The sequence below is a fragment of a genome, unplaced genomic scaffold (genome assembly GCF_019419815.1).
Source record: "Pyrus x bretschneideri cultivar Hongxiangsu unplaced genomic scaffold, Pyrus_bretschneideri_v1 Contig6, whole genome shotgun sequence".
Lineage (NCBI taxonomy): Eukaryota > Viridiplantae > Streptophyta > Magnoliopsida > Rosales > Rosaceae > Pyrus > Pyrus x bretschneideri.
This window is the reverse complement of record NW_025999798.1, coordinates 851017-869911: the sequence shown is the minus strand read 5'-3', so window position 1 is coordinate 869911 and position 18895 is coordinate 851017. Positions and strand designations below refer to the sequence as shown.

Below are 18895 nucleotides of genomic sequence, written 5' to 3'. Positions count from 1 at the left end.
TATGCGAAAAGTTAAAAAAAAAAAAAAAAAAATATTTATCATTTTTCTTTAAATTGTTTCCCAGATGCTGACTTCTAAAACCCAAAAATAAAAAAATAAAAAAAACACGACAAGAAAAACAAAAGAAAATTTGAACAGCAACGGCCAAGTGGCCACGCTGAGAGGAAAGGAAGTCGGAAATGAGAAATGAGGCGTGCTCGAAAGTCTAATCCTTCCCCACAGCCCACAGGTATCTGATACTTCTCCTTTTCTTTACATTCATGTCTTTTCTTGTGTGAATTGCTTTCATTATCTTTCTGTTCCAAAGATCTGATCCGTGATTCAATTGGGTTTGTTTGGATTTTTGAGAATTTTGATTGATGGGTTTTGTTTGGTTTGATGACAATCGACAAGGGAAAAAAAAAAAGCCACAGAAAGTAATGTTCTTTGTCGATTTGCTTTATGAATAATGATTAAATTCACTCTAATGGTGAATTTCTGTAAATTTGAAAGTTGAAATTTTCTTGACTTTTTCCTGTTTTGTTCTTCATAAGCAAATCGAACACATGCCGGAAATTCATGGGTTTTGATCAATTTTTTATCTTCTTGTGGGGTTTTGGAGTTATCAGTGTAATTGTATTGTGGAATTTCAGTTTCTGTGAAGCCCTTCAGCTGCTGATTGGTTTTGTTACATTGCTTTGTAGTCGATTGAGTTGGAATACAGAACAAATGGGCGATTTTTCGGGTTGTGATTCGATAAGCAATTTGCCTCAGGCCATTATAGAGAGCATTCTCACGCGTCTGCCAATAAGAGATGCTGTAAGAACTAGCTGTTTATCAACGAAATGGAGATACAAATGGACTACTATCACTCATCTTTCATTCGACGAAAAATGTGTCACTCTATCAAATGACCGAGCTCTTGTTGAAAAAAGCCTCATACGTTTTATTACTCGGGCACTCTTTCTTCACCAAGGACCCATTCACAAGTTCCAGCTTAAGACTTCATACTTGCAGAGCTGCCCGGATATAGATCAATGGATACTTTTTCTTTCAAGGAATGATATCAAAGAACTGGTTCTTGAGTTGGGGGAAGGTGATTGGTTTAGGGTGCCGTCATGCCTTTTTTATTGTAAAAAATTGACCCGTTTGGAGCTATTTCGCTGCGAGTTGGATCCGCCTCCTGCTTTTAAAGGATTTTTGTGTTTGAAGGGCCTGAATCTTCATCAGGTTTTGGTTACTCCTGATGCAATTGAAAGTCTTATTTCCAGTTGCCCGCTACTTGAGAGTCTGGCTTTGTCATACTCTGATAGCTTAGCTCTAAACATCCGCGCTCCAAATCTCAGATACTTGTGTCTTGAAGGCGAATTTAAGGATATCTGTCTTGAAAATACGCCGCTTTTGGTTGCCATATCTGTTGCCATGTATATGACTGATGACATTGCTGAGCACTTTGAGCAAAGTTCAAATTGCAATTTTGTCAAGTTTCTTGGTGGCATTCCACTTCTTGAGAGGCTTGTTGGGCATATCTACTTTACAAAGGTAACATTATCAGATGCTTCCGTTTTGTTAATTCTTCCTTTCTTTTAATCTCGAGTAGCAGTAGCACATATATGTTTCTGACTTTGATACATTCTTTCGTTTATTTTCCGTGTTTCAAGTATTTGAGTATAGGTAATGACCTAGGAATTCTTCCAATTACTTACAACCGTTTAAAGATTATCGAATTATATCAAGTAAGTTTCGAAGATATGAAAGAGATACTAGTTGTTCTTCGCTTGATTACGAGCGCTCCCAACTTAAAGGAACTTCAAATCTCGGTAAGTTATTGTGAACATGTTGAAGGGTTACCCTCTTTCTTCTTTTGTTGGACATTCTATTGTTTAGTTTTACATTTCTGTTAATTGTGATAACTGCCACCATAGGGATCTTCAAATACTTTAGCAGCAATAGAAGCGACCGACTTGGATTTCTGGGAGAAACAATGCCCTTCCGACTGCACATTCCGAAGGCTTAAAGTTGTGAAGATGACAGATATGTCCGGAGTGCCACACGAGATGGAATTCATGAAATTTCTGTTGAAGAAATCACCCGTGCTTGAGATGATGAGCGTTACGCCTTGCGCGTATGTTTTGGAAGGACGGTTGAATATGTTGATTGAGTTGGCGAGGTTTAAACGGGCATCTCCGGAAGCAGAAGTTATCTTCATCCAAGATTAGGTTGGAGTCTAATTGTTTGTCTGAGAGAGCTGGCCTTTGCCTTTCAATTGGGTTTTGTTGTTCTCTTAAGAGGTGACAGTTTGTTAGCAATTGTCTACAAAGTCCCGTTCAATCATATAATATAAACAAAAAGAATAATGACATAGTTTGCATTTAATATGCGTTGAAAACTCGATCTCGATTTGAAGAGATTTTCAGTGTGCCAGAAAGTAGTTGGTTTATGTTTAGCTACGCTCCCTGTACTGTAGTTATTACTCCCTACAGTGTGTCTATTCCCACCCCTGTAATCATCCTCCGTGGGGATATCCCATTCCGTCCACTAGGTTAAGAGAGACGTTAATTTCGCTTAAGTGCTAAATGTCTCTCTGGTCTTTTCAACCATGAATGTAGAAACACAATAAGAGATCCAGGAAAACAGAACACGCAACAGTATTCTTCCATATCAGATTTCTCAAGAAATCAAGAAAAACAATCAAAGTTCAATCCAAAGGACATTAATCCTAATGGGAAGTTCTCTTTAAATCCATTTCACTCGAGACGAGTCGAAAACAAGGTATATAACACTCGGTCAATTTACATGTCAGTTTTTCATTTTAGATTTCTATACATGTCGAAATTAACGAGAGATTCTCTCCTGTAATCAAGACAATCTTGGTGACATCACCCGTCCAACAGATGCTTGTCATAGTGTCTTTGGTTACACGAGAGTTTCTCTCCAACTTAACACAACTCTTTGGAGGTTCAACATGACAAAACATTATGATGCTATATACAAACAAACCTCAACTCTGACTCATATTCTTCATTCTTTACTATCAACTTGACAGTTTCTCTAAATACTTGGAGAGTAGTATTATCTTGGTCCAGACAGCTCCATTGCTTGTGCAAGCAATGAAGAGTCATCGGTAAGATCAGAGTACCGTTCGGAGGAGGAAAACTCATTGGCTCTGCACCTATTCGATTCAGCTCTCTGAGAAGCCTCCCATTTCTCCGCGAGCCCATCTCCTTCGAGCATTCGAACCACCTCAGACATCTTCGGTCTCTGGCTTGGAAGATTTTGAGTGCACAAGAGAGCTACTTGAATCATTTCTTCGAGCTCGATTGCATCATAGTCATATTTCAGTTCCTTGTCAACTAGCACATCAAACTTCTTTTCCTGCTGGATTTTCTTCACCTGGAGTAAAAATTCTTAAGTTAGGTAACAAATGCAAGCATTTGATTTGGTTAAAAAAATGCAATGAAAACATCTCTGCTTTGCTCACCCAATCAAGTATGGCTCCTTTCTGGTTTGCTGCTTTCCCAAACTCAAGAGCTCTTTGGCCAGATATTAGTTCAAGTATAAGGATACCAAACCCGAAAACATCAGTCTTCTCAGAGGACTGGCCTGTTGAGAGGTACTCCGGGGCAATGTGCCCTACAGTGCCCCTCACAGCTGTTGTAATGTGTGAATCATGGTGATCCAACAGCTTTGCCAACCCAAAATCACCCACAACAGCCTCATAGTAATCATCTAGCAGAATATTCGCAGCCTTAACATCGCGGTGAATGATCTTGGGGTCACACTGCTCATGCAAGTACAATAGACCCCTTCCAGCTCCCAATGCAATTCTTTTCCTTGTATTCCAATCCAGGGCCGGCTTGGCTGCGATGTTGGAAGTAAATTATGAATGTTAACTCTAATTTAAACTCAATCAGGTTAGACTGCATAATTGCAGAATAGAGGGAAGGCTTGTTTGTTACCCTTGAGACGCGAAGCAACACTTCCGTTAGACATGTAAGGATAAACCAAAAGCCTTTCTTTGGCTGTCATGCAAAAACCATAAAGCCGCAGGAGGTTCCTGTGCACGGCTAGGCTGATCATCTCAAGTTCGGTCTGAAATTGGGTTTCACCACCTATGGCATTCGCGTCTTTGAGCCTTTTGACCGCTATCACCGTACCATCTCGGAGGCATCCTTTGTAGACATTTCCAAAACCTCCCTTGCCAACCAAGTTTTTGCTGCTGAAGTTGTGTGTTGCTGCTTGAAGTTCTCTGAAGTGAAACGATCTCAGGTTTCCAAGGCAAACTTCTTCGTGATGTTGTTCTGAAATTTATAATTAGTGTCAGTAAAGACAGCTTGTTTCACTTTATTTGATTAAATCAGTTGCTTTTATATACTAACCGGTAACATCTAAGAATATTTGCTTGTTGTGTTTCTGCCTCCACCAATGAAGGAAACCAAAACCGAGGATTAGAAGGCAGATACAGCCTAGGCTCGAGGCAAACGCTAAGGCGATTTTGTGACTCCTAGGTCTCCCGGCAGGCTGAGAATCTTGACACATCAAGAAAAGCACATTAGGGTTTTTGCAACAAGTTTTTGAATCATGAAGATCATAATTTGCAAGAGAACAACATGAACAAAGCAGATTTTGAATTTCAAAAACCTTAAAGCCGACAATGATGGCACATAAACTATATTTTGAGAAATTAAAAGCAGATGCATCATTGAGCACAACTTAAAAGTACAAAACTTCAAACTTTGAACAGTACAAGAAACCATGACCAAGCAGAAACTATGATTACATGTTGAATTATTCAAGGCCAAAGATTGCGGCGTTCGTGTTGTTCCGAAGCAGTCTTGCTCCTTTCCAGTGGCACATATCAAAGGGTTTCCCACAACACTGTCAATTCAAAAACTAACTACATAAGTTTGAGTTGTTCATCTTCTGTTACGAAATTGAAAAATGGGAGAAATACATTAAAAAAACTTGGGAGGAAAAAAAACAAAACCGAAATAACTCACTTGAATGTTCTAGCAGGAAACCTTGGGACCGGACCACTCAAATTATTATATGACATGTCCCTAAACCATTGAAGAAAATCCACAGAAACCTTATTCAGATCATGTTTGAACAGGATTAACAGACAGTATAACAAATTTCGTAAGTGTAAAGTTGGGAGAGAATTACAGAAACGCCAGCTGAGTCATGTTAGCAAATGAGGAAGGAATTGCCCCAGAGAGAGTGTTATTGTTTAGCCGCCTGCGTGCAACACAAATTCCAAACCCTGTGACTAATGTTTTCGGTTCTTAAGGCACCGTTTGATAACCATTTCGTGACGAGAATTTCAGTTTTGGAAAAGCAAGAATTTCTGAAGTCAACTCACAGGTATTGTAGGCTTTTCAGGTGTGATAGAGTGCTGGGAATTTCTCCATTGAACAAGTTGCTGGAGAGATCAAGTGTTTGAAGCTTTTGCAGCCTCCCAAGCTCGGCCGGGATTGTTCCTGTTATATGATTATCTTGAAATGTACTGCAAAACACCTCATTAATTACTAAAACATGATTTAACATTTGTAGTTACTGCAACAATAATTGGTCACTCAGTACTCACACAAGCTGGAGATTTGTCAAGTTTCCAATGCATGGCGACAAAGTGCCTGATAAATTCTGGCTTGGAGTTCCCCTGCACAAAAACAATTTCTACAGGTTAAAATATTATTCTTTTTAAATAAATATAAGAAAATTATTGCATGGTGTTTTATTCAAATTTCCAATTAGTATTTTTGGTGTTTTTGAGCAAATATTACTTACAGTCCAATGACTAAACCATCAGGAGAACAAGTAACCATATTCCAGATGCAGGGATCAACAGAAGTCTCGTCCCAATTTCGAAGAACGCCGCGAGGATCCTCGAGAGCTCCTTTAATGCCCACCAATGCTTGCACTGCAAAAAATTGTTTGCATATAGTAAGAGACTACTCTCTGTCCTGGTTTTTCAATATCGCTGAAGTAGATTAAGGTAGTTTAAAATATCGTTACGTCCAAAAAAATATGTAGAACTCAGTTACCTTCATAGTTAACACCCTTTGGAGAAAGCAAACCAGTTGCACAATTCCACAAGCAGAAAAAGGCCACAAAACACAAAGCTTTACCTCCATTCCTAATTTCCATTGATTTGAATCACCAACAACGAACAAAACCCAACACGAAGAAGCAAAAATGGAGCTGGAGAACAAGCAGTTTGAAAACTTGCAGAAAACCAAAAATCTCCAACTTGGGTTTTTAGCTTTTTATCCAAAAAACTTGAAAGTTTCAAGCTTTTGTTTTGTTTGCAAGGAGTATGATGATTTTGCCTTGGAGGAAAATCCAGGGAATTGCACTCACTCACTTACTGACTCATAGTCTACTAGCAGACCCAAGAGCCAAGAAAGAAGCAGGGTTTTGTTTGGCTGGAAAAAAGCACTTAAAGGAGAAGAAGCATGCCTGGCATGCTGCCACTGCCTCAGTAAAGAAAAAAAGTAAAGGAGGGAGGGGGGGAGAGAGAGAGAGAGAGGGAGGGAGCGAGAGGGGGGGGGGATAGAGAGAATATAAAATGTAAAGCAAACTCAGTCACTAGATAATTGCAAAAGATGATTGGAAATCCAAAGAAAATTCCTTCGGTCATGTATTGGGCTAAAGAAAAACTACATGCATATTTTTATGTATTTATTAGTTATTCCCTTCGATTATAATATGTAAAGCAAGTGAATTATTACCTGTTAAGCACTGTAAACGTTATAATTAAGACTAATAGTGGTCAGCTTTGAGAGAGAGATGATATTCTGAGCTTCCATAGCGGCCTCCTGGGAATCAAACATTCCATTAAGTTGGCCATTTATTGATTCTCAAATTCCATCTCATATTTTTCTAATGAATTATAATATAAAAAGAAAGTTGAGCATGTAGTGAAGGGATCCCGAACCTCTACGTCATTTTCTCAGTTAATTATGGTTCGTTTGAGAAATATTTTTAAATGACTGAAACCGTTTTTAGATAAAAAATGAGGTTTGAAAAGCATTTGAAGTACTTCTTGTAAGAAACATCAATTTCAAGAAGCACTTCAAGGTTTTTTTTAGAATTAGCTTACATTTTTACAAAATATTAATTTCAAAAATATTTTTTCTAAATGTATTTTCAGTCATTTAAAAACACTTTCTAAACAAGCTTTATATGTTTAGTTTTAAGTATTTAACTTTACCAAAATAAAATCAAACCGTCTAATCTATCAAGAAAAAGACTATCATCAAATCAAGTTTTCGGTTTCTAATTTTTATCAACAAACCATCAGACTTGTAATTCATCTTGGACAATACTTGGATCGAAACCAATAAAAGTTCAATAAAAACAGATTTAATAGGCGTTTATGAGACCAAACTTCATCATGAAAATAAGAATCTGTTAATCAAATAATGATCAAATGATTTATGATACTAAGATCATTTGCTTACACGAACGCTTGCAAAACGTACGTCAATAATTAGAAACGTAGAATTATTCTAACAAGAAAATCTCACTCGTCACAAAGTTTGACTGTGCAAAGATCACAGATGAAAGTAGAATTAGTCTCCACTTACCACACCAGCCTCTGTCTCCTGATTCAGCCGACAACCCTCTAATAAACAATCAAAAGCACCAACTTTCAAAAGCAAAAGCTGCTTTTTCTTTTTTTTCTTTTTTTTCTTTCGACTAAAAATAAAACTTTATGCAATATACGTGGGTCCCACATGTCAGTGATGAAGAATCAACGGTCCTGGTCTTGTAGGCAAACAGAGGTTTACCTGTGCCTGCACTGCACCGGAATGGTAACGCGGGACCCGCTGCTACAGAATAAAACTAATATTCCAAAGCAAGTGTAGCAGGGCCTAATTATAGAGAGCCTCTAATCTCTTTTCCTTTTCTTCCTTTCTACTTAATCGGTTACAATTAAGTTACGTTAATATCTTATATTAATTTTTTTATAAAGACAAAAAATAATGTGTAAAAGAAAAGTAGAGAAGATGATGAGAATAAGGAGAGAATTATACTCCTAATTATGGCCTATGTAATACGTTGTGCATGGCTGCACGTGTAATGTGGACCCCGCCCCCAAACAGTGCACGTTGACCAAATGTTCAAAGGTTTCTTTGGACGAATTAACCTGTTGCTTTCATGATTATCAATCTGGAGATTCCACATGTAGTAATGCTGATCCAACGGTTGGCATAGCACGAGCATATATAATACCAACTAAAATTTTGTTATTGTAGCCAACCCATGTTAATCGTCATTGGATGACTCAGGGGTTGGAATAAATTTCACGGTTTGTATTCCACACAGCTATATTTGAGTTTGATTCTTGTCATTTGTGAATAATATAATGGTGGTTAGATAGAGGTTGAAAAACATATATGAATCTTCTTATCCTCAGAAGAATTGACTACCATAACGAAATTACCAGCTAGTTATTTATTTATTTATTTTTATAAAAGCGATGGATATATTGATGAGAGAAAGATGATTACATCAAGGGGAGCAATCAGAGCTCCGATAAACAATCTTCAAATAAAACATCTAAGATAATGTTTGGTGGTTCTTCAAACTAAAGAGCGGGCGTAGTGGACGAGAGACTGTAACGGGCAAGTCTGTGAGCCACCTCGTTTGCTTGGAGTCTGATATGGGTAAAACTAACTCCAATGATCTCCAAGAAAATCGCTCTGGAATCCTCAACAATGGGCCAATCAGAGAGAGAGAGAGATCTGGTGAGGAAGCACAGAGAGCTGGTTCTTAAATTTAACTACGTTATACAAAATAGTACACTACTTGCCACTTCAAACAAGAAAGCTTGAATCTGATGCACTACCGCTCAAAAGGCCTAGCATCATCATTGTCTACACTTTGTTCCAACCTGTACACTCTAAAGATTTGAAGTCAAGTCGATTTGTATTTGGTTTGAAGCCTAATCCGAACACCCATGCATAATCGTGCGTCATGACTCTTCGTCAGCATTCAAGTTTATCTTATTATTTGTCTACTTAAAGAGAAAGTACAAGGCATAAATGCATAGATTATATATATCACAAATAATTATAACCCTACAATTGAGGTTTTAGATTATTCTTTTGTGATCAAAATGTCACGAGTTTGAATTGTTGAAACAGTCTCTTTACAAAGTAAAAGTAAGACTACATATGATAGACAATTTTTCAAATCCTTACAAAATATAAAGACTTGTTAACTTAGAGCTGTCCTTTTTTCATTTGAGGTTTTGCGTTTGGTATGTGATAAAATTCAAATGAAAAAAGAAAGAAAGAGAAGAAATATATTGCATGGCAATGATGAATGATAAATGGAAGTGTTTCTATCTAGTAGGGGAGAAATTTTTAGTTGTAACGGGAATACGAATAGTACATTACGTGTTTTTATGAAGTGGTGGAAAATTTTAATTTTTAAGTTATTAACATTTTAACACATATATCCCACTATTTATATAGGAACACGTGGTATACCGTTTCATGTGACGGTCACACTGAAAAATCTCCCTAAGTAGGAATGCTAATACGACCTGTCGTCCGTGGCCCCTTCACGTTCACTGACAGGCGCGCGCTTATCTCCGTCGTGGTTGGAACATGCAGATGCAGACCGGTACATGATGAACAGCATCAGGCCATTGATTAAGATCGCACAACTACAACCAAACAAGTACCATTCCACTTGCTTGCACCTTAGACAGAGATATGGTATCTCTGTTCTTGTTAGTTAGGTCATCTCATGTCTCTTTCTTTGGCTTTATACCCAGTTCATGCCAGTCGTTTATGAAATTGTCGAACTCACTTACATCAAGGGCCGAAAGTTACACATGGACGTGCAACTATAATTCTAACATAACTTTTAATTTTTAATCACTTCGCTTTCAATTAATCCGCTTATAATTCAGTCACTTTCATCAATGGCTGACAACCGCACATGTTACTACCCCTACCACTGTTATAACATTTTAATTACCTCTGCAAACCCTTTCCCACCACCTGTTCCACCTTCCCTGATCAACAGAATCCATGTCCAACTAACAAATGAAGGAAAGCTTCCCAGCAAGGTCATGGTCCTCCTTGGAGCCAAAAAGGGAGTCAAACAAACGAGTTTAAAGAGATAGTTGACCACAATTCGTAATCAAGACGTGCAGCACTACTAAAAGAGACTCTCTCTCTCTCCCCCCCTCACCCCCAAATGAGTAGGAAATTATTGTTCTTTTTACCACTTGACTAAGTTGGCTTGGTTTGTTCCAAGTGCATGGTCACTGTTTTTTAAGCAATTTCCACCAAAAGCCACATGCATTTGATCGTGTTTTTGGTTCTATATCTCAAAAGAGTAGGACAATTATGAACTGGTACAGGAGACTCCCTAACCCCACATTGTGTCATATACCCCACTCACTCTCTTCCATCTCTCTACAAAACCCTAAAGAGGACTTGCTTATTTCTGAATGTATTCCCCACCCACTAGGATATTGTACCTAATTCAAAGAACTCTGTGTATGATATCACTGTCCATCTTGTTCCATCACCATGTATATGATTCTCTCACGAGGGGCCAATCTTCCTTGTCATCTATGTAGGTATCCTTCATATATTACCAAAAGTCATTCCGAAGGCGAGGAAATTCCAACTCGAGTGCAAAAATGTAACACACTTGTCAACCGGTCTAACCAACATCTTAATATATGATGAATATTTATCTGAAGTGATCAAAAACATTTATCCTTATATTGAATGTATTTTGTTCAAATCTTCTACTTAATTAATATAGCTTGGCATAGGGAAAATTTGAAATGAAAATGTTATTTAAAGGATTTTATGGGCTTCAAAATGGATGCCAGAAGGATTTATTTGCAAATTTCTCAAATCCCACTTCTGGTGATGGCTAATATGGAATAAATTCCTTTACAAATGGTGCCATCTAAAGCTTAGGATGCCATACACGCCATAAACCATCTTTTCTTTCCTCTAGTAGTGCACAGAAGACTTTTTGCTAATAACCCCAATAAATAAAAAATCTCTCTATATTCCTTATACCACCCAAAAAAGGGTGGAAGAAATTGAAAGTAGCCATATATCTTTGTATTTTTTTGAAAGGAATATGCTATATAAGGGGCGGCCAAAAAAACAAAAAGGCTCTCCATTTTGCGAAGGTTGGAAATGAACGTTTATTGTACCCATCCTTACCCTTACTTTGCAAATAAACTATTTTTACGACTCGAATCCGTGACTTTTTGGTCATAAAGAATAAACCTTTCCGTTGCACCAAGACTCATTCTGAAAGGAATATGCTATATAGTCCACTTTTTTTCTCTTTTTAATTAATTTCACCCAAAGTTTGGTTGATGCTAAGCTAATCAATAGGATTTTTTCCAACCCACCACACCTTTGAGTCAATCTCCACTCGCGCATGGGCGATCATCGCCAACAAAACCTAACACCGTACTTAAAGCAGTCCAAACAATTAACAATATTACAAACATATTACGATTCGTTTCAATCAGTGACTAGCTGGATAAACGGTTGCAAGTATGTTTGTGATTTAAACAAGAGGATGGAAACTCGGCCTCACAAAATAAAGATGACAAAGTAAAGGCTCTCTCTTTGGTAGCCATCCAACTTGTCGGGTTCACACAGTTGATGATATCAAAAGAAAGCTAAAGCTATGCGTAAGATCCACTTCTTGTCAATAATTTGGTTTTGATGTAACAAGTTTTGGGACTGATTATCCATAAAAGGAGGGGACATCTACAACCATTTAATATAAAGTAAAAGTTAGACAACACTAGCTACTAAAAACAAACCAAACAAAGATTTGCTAGAAAGAAAACGTTAAAAATAATCAAAAGTTCAACCACCTTTTTGCAAGGGGATTAACCTTACTTAGCTGGCTTCCATAACTCACAAACAAAACAACAAAGTCTTGTAAATGTGTTTTTTGTTTAATTAAAAAATTAAATACAAAGATTAGGATTTTGGGGATTTTATTCCAAACTAGTAGGTTCCAGAATTACTCATTAAACAAGTACCCAACTAGTTGGTTCTAGATTAACTAAACATACCTTAGGTTCAGAAGTTTTTTTGTGTGACAGTCACACACAAACAAGTGATTTTACTAATTTATATGTGATAATATTAGTGATCAATATTAATGAAATACTTGGCGTAAAATTGACGTTTTAAGACTCGTACAATTGACGCCACATAATGAAATAATACTTTGTTGTTTTACAATTAACATACCATAAATCGAAATACTACTCTTATCAAATAAATTCAATTGTTATAATATAAAGAAATTAGTAAACAACACTAGATGGTGATGTTGTAATAGGAACTAAAAAAACCTTGGCCTTAAACATCCTTGATGGAGCCAACTCCAACGGGAAGTTTTCACAGAAAGAAAGGTTCAAATGTCCTTAAGCTAGTAGGGCCACACATTTCAATGTGTATAGCTTGCGCTTGGGCCTAGCTCTACCATGGGGCAATGGGTTCTTCTCACGTGAACAGAAAAATAAAATAATTCAAAACCAACGCCATATGACTGCCCGTCCAACACCTCAAATACTGGCAGGTTCAGGATTCGAATTTTTAGGAGTCTCACTGTTTCAATGTTAAAAGTTCCAAGTTTTTACATAGAAATAGAGTCGAAGCGTGCAAACAAAATTAAATTTTAATTGATTCACTAAGGCATTTCGTTGAATATTTAGTGAACTGGTCTCGTCAACCAAACCATGTTGCGCACGTGTCAGCATATATCGATATATGCTGAATTAATATGATGAGTGAAGAGAATTTGATTAGTGTTGTAGACATAACTTGTCGAGATATGTCTAGCAGTCATTACATCAAACACTTGATGAACACGAACTCCGGATGGTCCTGATATACATCCGCCCCTGACCTCACATATTCACAGCTCATACAAAATTGAACCAATAAAATTGCCAACGTGGAAGCTACCACGGCGTCCCGGATCAAAATACAAACTCCATAAAACCGCCAAAACCCTAGGCTCCGATTTCAACATTCATGCAGGGTTCAATGTCCGGGAAGATAAAAAAGGCAACAGAAAAAACTAACGTCCGTAAATAAATGATAAAATCACAACCTCATTTTCTCATACGATGCAGTCGGCAGTCGACAGTCGAGATGGATTCCGCGCACATAGTAAGTCGCTCAACAATGCAATAGAGAAACAACAAAACATAGGTTTCATATAACCAAGCATTGAACTTCAACATCAGATCTCTTACGAATACAATAACTAAATCCAACTTAGGGTTTGATGTGCTGTATCATGCGAAAACAACACTCAACATGAATGGAAAGATTAATCAAAGACAACACTTTCAGACATTCTACCATTTACCATTATCAGGCCGTCGCTGATAAGTAATTTATTCATAAATCCGAAAAATGACGAATGTAACTACTAGTCAATTGTGCTTAATAATCTTCTTCCTCTTCCTCTCTCCAGCAGCCCTTGAGAGTTGATCGAGGAGAACCGCACCGCTCAGCAGTCTTCAGGAACCTCTGGTAGACAATGGCTCCACCCAGTCCAAGCTCTTCGTGGCTGCTCTCTTCGCGACAGTATCCCTTCAGATCGACGAGAGAATGTTGCTGGAGTGACTTGCTAGCAACATTGGCATGCACAGCTATGGAGAATTCTTTTGGTTGGAAACAAACCAATACCCTCTCAACCAACTCGTTCAGGTTTACACTTTTCAGATCATATCCAGCAGTTTCAAAACTTGCATAACTGAAGCCATCTTCTGGTGTGACGTGAATGGTCGAAATTGCAGCTCCTTCGATGGAATTCATGGAATAACCACAGGGGTCAAACTCGAAATCACAAATATCGGAATCTGGAAGGATTTTTCGGATACCAGATTCGTTTGTCATCGTTGTGGCTGAGCTCGATTCAGATTTGTAGAATACAGAAGCCTTTCCCCTGTCCAAACCAGTCATGCACATTTCAAGAGTGTACACAGGTTCAACGAAGCTTGCTGATTCGGCAGTCGCAGAATACACATGCCACTTCTGAGGTCCATCTGACCTGCCCATCACATACGCCCTGCTTCCTGACCCAAGCTTCCCGAAGTAGCTGTCGAGGACCGAAACTTCTTCTGAGAAGCTACGATGAGGGTACGTCTGTGCTCCCGGAAAAATGAAACTCCCACGAGTGTACTTCACAGATCTCACAGCAAGGGAAATGGTTTCAGCCAACTGCAGGACAGTCGGGATCACACGGAGCAACTTGGTTGTGCCACAAGTTTTGATGATCATCTTGTATGGATGAATAAAGAGGCTTGACTCAGAAAGAACATATGAGTCAACATCGTCATTCGACAATGATGAGACGATGGTGCACTCAGCTTGGTCAAGAAATTCATCTATCTGAGCTTTGGACAGAGACCGAAGACCCCTTCCTTCAGGGTCGAGAAAGACACTCGGCTCGAAAAATGCTATTTCTAGCCTCTTTTCATAACCTTCAAATCCAATAGCAGATCCCTCCATGGCCATATTGACTAACAGGAATGATTACAGTTGCAAGAAGATCAGAAAATCAAAGCAGATTGCAGTTGCAAAGAGATGACAGTCGCAAAAGAGAGAAAGAGAGGAAGATGTCGATTGAAGAAAACGGAAACAAACACCTAGGAAAGCAATAAAACTGAAACCACGTCTCGTGGTTAAAAATCCAACTGAGGAATATCAGGATGGCTTGCGGGCGCACTGCACAAAGATAGAAACAGAAAGTTAGCATTTTTCATGTACAATTTAACCAGCTAGAAGGAATCCATAACCCAACTGTACAGCACAATAGCATACATAAAAACTAGTAAACGGACACTTACGTTGGAGTAAGCAGCCGATCTGAACTTCTTAATTCCACCGTTGGGTCGGATGTCTTCGATGCTGTAGCCGAGAGGTGCTTCGTAGAATAATGATGATTTACTACTACTACTACTACTAGACTTTTTACCACCTTTGGACTCCATTAGGACATTCAGGTCTTCCTGTTCATACCAAACCAATCAAGATATCAGTAATCAGATACAAAAGCAAAAAAATTTCTCAACAGTAAAGCATGTAGCGCATGAACCGATCAAATCTATATGTTATAGATCAGAATTCAAATTATTCTTGCAATAAATACATACCACATTTGCCAAAAGTTATATAATTTACACTTTTAACAATTAAAACAACAAATTAGACCAAAAAATAAAATGAAAATTGTCAAAAATTACTGCTTTCTTACAAAACCATCGCTTAAAATGAATATCATAAACAAATTTCATCGAACAATCAGATTAAGTGCATCACCACATGAAAATGTAATACGTATATATGTAATCATTGCGCAAATTAATTCACCCCCATTCCATAAAAATTAATTTATGATACAAATCTCAATCTAGCCCCAATAATCCAGAACCAGATTGATGATTAACACAATTTACATCAAAATACAGGCTTTATTTAACAAATAATTATAGACGTATACAGATTACCAAAGCTTCGTCATTTTCCATTCAAACCACATATTCAAATCATCAAAGCATAATTTAACGTAAAAAGCAACAAATTCAATTCAGGGAAAAGAACAATGATTTCACTCACAAATATGCGAAATTGTTAGGCACTCTCTCTCCAGAGGAGCGGACGATGGCTATCAAGCTTCAAGGAAACCCTAGGATTTGAGAATCGACACCGAAATTGACCGAACCAGCGGGCGGCGAGAAAATTGAGATCTCAAAGCGATTTGGAACCGGATTAAAACTAAAACCCTAGGGATTTTGATTGCTGCTTATTGCTCCAGTTGGCTGTTTCGTTTTTCTGAAAACTAGGGAGATATGGGGCTTATTTATAGGTGACGTGAGACTTCTGTGACTATTTTGCCCCTGTGTGATAGTGGAAAGACGGTATTAGCCCTACACTGTATAGCCTGCTAGGCTGGCGAGGAGGCTTGTTGGAAGCCGCTGGGCCTTTTGAACGAGAAAACCTATTCGCGGTCATGCGTTACTCGCTTTTTCTGTTATTTCATTTTCCCGAAAATTGGAAAATTCGTAACGGCAATAATCGAAAATTGGAAGGTTGGTAACGTATGCAATCAATATTTTAATCGTTATGGAAACAAACTAGGATTTTCTTTCTTCCAAAACTTTTTTTTCTTCTTTTATTTAAACGTTCATGATTAAATTACGTCAACATCTTATATTGACTTCTCTAAAAAGAGATGGACAGAAAAAAGAGTGAGAGATGAAGGAAAAAAAAGAGAATGAAATTGAAAGTGAGAGAATCCTACTTCTTTGAAAAAGGGACAGTTCATTTTCCTTTTTCTAGTTACACACTCATTTTTATTCATAGGCTTTAATTTTCATCTATTTAGTTTTAAATGCCATAATTAAACATAAATATGTAAGAGTAGAAAAATGATTTGCAAAAACTATTTTTCTTGCAAATGGTAACATTGTAAGGTTAATGTTTTTGGCACGAAATTCAAAAGTTATAGATAGTGAACGCTTGTGCAAAAAGTCCAACTGTACAACAATTTCTAGTATACATCACTTTTTAGTGGCTCAATGATGCATTCTTTTTTTATAAATATTAAGAGAATTCAAGGTTTTTTATGGATTACCTGTTACCTCACAGTTAGATGTTAGTTTGAATATTGACATTATAAATTATTGTGAAAAAAAAAAATAAAGTCTCAGATAGTTCATAAAGAGTCCAATTTTAAGAGTCGTCTGAATATTTTTTTTTTAAGTTGTATAAATTTGTTAAAGTCAAAACAATATAATGACAAGACGCTTATATTTCTACATTAAACATTGACCTTGAAGTCTTTAAGAATAGAATAGCCGAGAGAGGATCCACTTATAAGGATTTTAAATTCTTTAATCACATCTATTCATTATGTATCATGTGATCAATTTTCATCAAGTATTTTTTATAATTAATTTTAAATATAATTTGAAGATTTTTGAAATCCTTACCAAGAAGATCACGGATCCTCACTCACAATAGCCGTATATGGACAGAGAGAATCAGATTCGCGTGGGGGCACTTTTGTCACGATAAGGTTGGCCCGTGGTGGGTGGGGACCTGATTTAACAGAGCCTCAAACCTTCTGACACATGTTCGGCTTCTGTGGCCTCTATCCTTTGCTCTTTTTTCCCCTTTTTATTTTCCTCTCCTCCGATTGCTCCTTTCATTTCTGTCCACACGCTCCGCTAGTACTTGTCCTGCATCGCAATATGTATGCTTTCTTCCCTTATTTTCCTCCAATAATTACTATTTCTTTATTGTTTTCTTAAAACTAGGACAATAAGTGGTAAAACATAATTATCCATTAAAGGTTATGAGAAATATCACTCTATCTATCGTCACAATTAAGCAAACTTATCAGTTTGAAATATCAAATATGAGATCTTTTATATTCTTTTGTTTATTGAGAAATGCAGACTGCACCCTTACTGCTTCTTTATTAATTTTTTGGCAATAATAGCCGCCGGATGAAGGGGTTTTCTTTCGCTGCAATTTCAACAACTTTTGTCAAACTAATTTTTTGACTAAATGAAAATGTTGTCGCACCTAAAAAAGTTCCTTACTAAAATTACTATATTAACACTCTTAGGCACGTAAATATTTTCAAATTATCGCGTTTTGGGAATGAAATTTTCCTCCTTATCTGGTAAAAAAAAGGTATGAAAGTGATCATTTCCGGATCTTTTTCACTAAATCAACCCAATCAATGAATTTGAACTTTTGAAATTTGATCAAACGATTAAAAACATGGGACTCCTTTAAAAATTATGATAATTTTAGCCGTTTGATTAAATTTTAAAAATCCAAATTTATTGATATGGCGAATTTGATGGAATAGATCGGGAGAGAATTCCTTTCCAAAAAAGTAATGAAGAAGAAATTAAAACAAAAATAAAAAACAAATTAACAAAGAGTTCTTGCACGTGTTGGATGTGGTTTGTGGACTCACTCGTGTTAGATGTGGACTATAATTCCAAAATTGCCCCTTCCTAATTAAGATTTTACAAAATAAAACCACCCACGTGGTGGGTAGTTTTTCTTCTTTTATTTCTTTAATTTGTTTAAATGAAAAAACATATTTAAAAAAAAAAGAATAAAAATAAAAAATAGACAAGAAAATGTACAAAAGAAAATTGCCACGTGAGCTTGGGGCAATAGACTAGTATATACAAAATGAGAAGGCACAAAAAGTGATGAAGCTTCATAATACTCAAATTGCTCTAAGAATTAAAAAAAAAAAAAAACAATCTAGTTGGACTGTAGGTGGTTAATAAGTGCATTATTATTTTTTAAAATATATTTAAATAAATAAGTCAATTGCCACACTCGTACGTGTGTAACAAGAAACTAGTATAGCATTATTTTATAATATAATTATGTATTGTTATCCTTCATCTAAATCATGATAAAAATGTTCTTTAACATCACAATTCACACAAGATACATCAAGATGCCATGTCAAAATTTCAACACTAACTTTGCCTGGATTCGGTTTGTCAACTATCCTATGCTTGGATTCGGGAGCATCTAGCATATTATATATGTAAAAGAACATCCGTGGCCATTGGGGCCGTTAAACAAACATTATCTGTGCCCTTTGGGGAGCGTTGAACAAACATTAACTGTGGCCGATGGGGCCGCCCTTGAGATTAGCCATACCTTCTGACTTCTGTTACCACGAGATATTCCTTGCTTCTCGGTGAAGTAATTTAATTAAATTCCGGCTTACCTTCTACATTATAAGCATCTTTTCGTTTGGATCTGCAAAGAAATGTGGGATAGGTTCTAACGCACTTATTAATTTCTTAATATACCTATCAAGTTTTAAATTGCAT

The 18895-nt window shown here is 37.0% G+C and overlaps 3 protein-coding genes across 4 annotated transcripts; 1 reads left to right on the top strand and 2 right to left on the bottom strand.

Moving 5' to 3' along the window:
* Positions 1–70: 70 nt before the first annotated feature.
* On the top strand, positions 71–2355 carry LOC103947319 (F-box/FBD/LRR-repeat protein At1g13570). Of its 2 annotated transcripts, none has more exons than XM_009358217.3 (4): positions 71–229; positions 684–1521; positions 1641–1799; positions 1905–2355. In XM_009358217.3, exons 2-4 carry the CDS (start codon positions 709–711, stop codon positions 2196–2198), a joined length of 1266 nt encoding a protein of 421 aa, XP_009356492.2. In that variant the 5' UTR covers positions 71–229; positions 684–708; the 3' UTR covers positions 2199–2355. The 2 variants fall into 2 exon arrangements, with proteins under 2 accessions (XP_009356492.2, XP_048427904.1); XM_048571947.1 differs by having other exon boundaries at positions 89–229; positions 633–1521.
* A 344-nt stretch (positions 2356–2699) lies between these two features.
* LOC125471504 (protein NSP-INTERACTING KINASE 2-like) lies at positions 2700–6750 on the bottom strand. The gene is made up of 11 exons (XM_048571946.1): positions 6024–6750; positions 5767–5899; positions 5567–5638; positions 5342–5485; positions 5146–5217; positions 4980–5039; positions 4760–4857; positions 4359–4508; positions 3939–4280; positions 3461–3840; positions 2700–3372 (listed from the first exon to the last, which is right to left on the bottom strand). The coding sequence occupies exons 1-11, from the start codon at positions 6124–6126 to the stop codon at positions 3052–3054; spliced, it is 1875 nt and encodes a 624-aa protein (XP_048427903.1). The 5' UTR covers positions 6127–6750; the 3' UTR covers positions 2700–3051.
* A 6452-nt stretch (positions 6751–13202) lies between these two features.
* On the bottom strand, positions 13203–15863 carry LOC103947322 (S-adenosylmethionine decarboxylase proenzyme). The gene is made up of 3 exons (XM_009358223.3): positions 15633–15863; positions 14864–15025; positions 13203–14741 (listed from the first exon to the last, which is right to left on the bottom strand). The coding sequence occupies exon 3, from the start codon at positions 14529–14531 to the stop codon at positions 13455–13457; it is 1077 nt and encodes a 358-aa protein (XP_009356498.2). The 5' UTR covers positions 14532–14741; positions 14864–15025; positions 15633–15863; the 3' UTR covers positions 13203–13454.
* Between the last annotated feature and the right edge of the window lie 3032 nt (positions 15864–18895).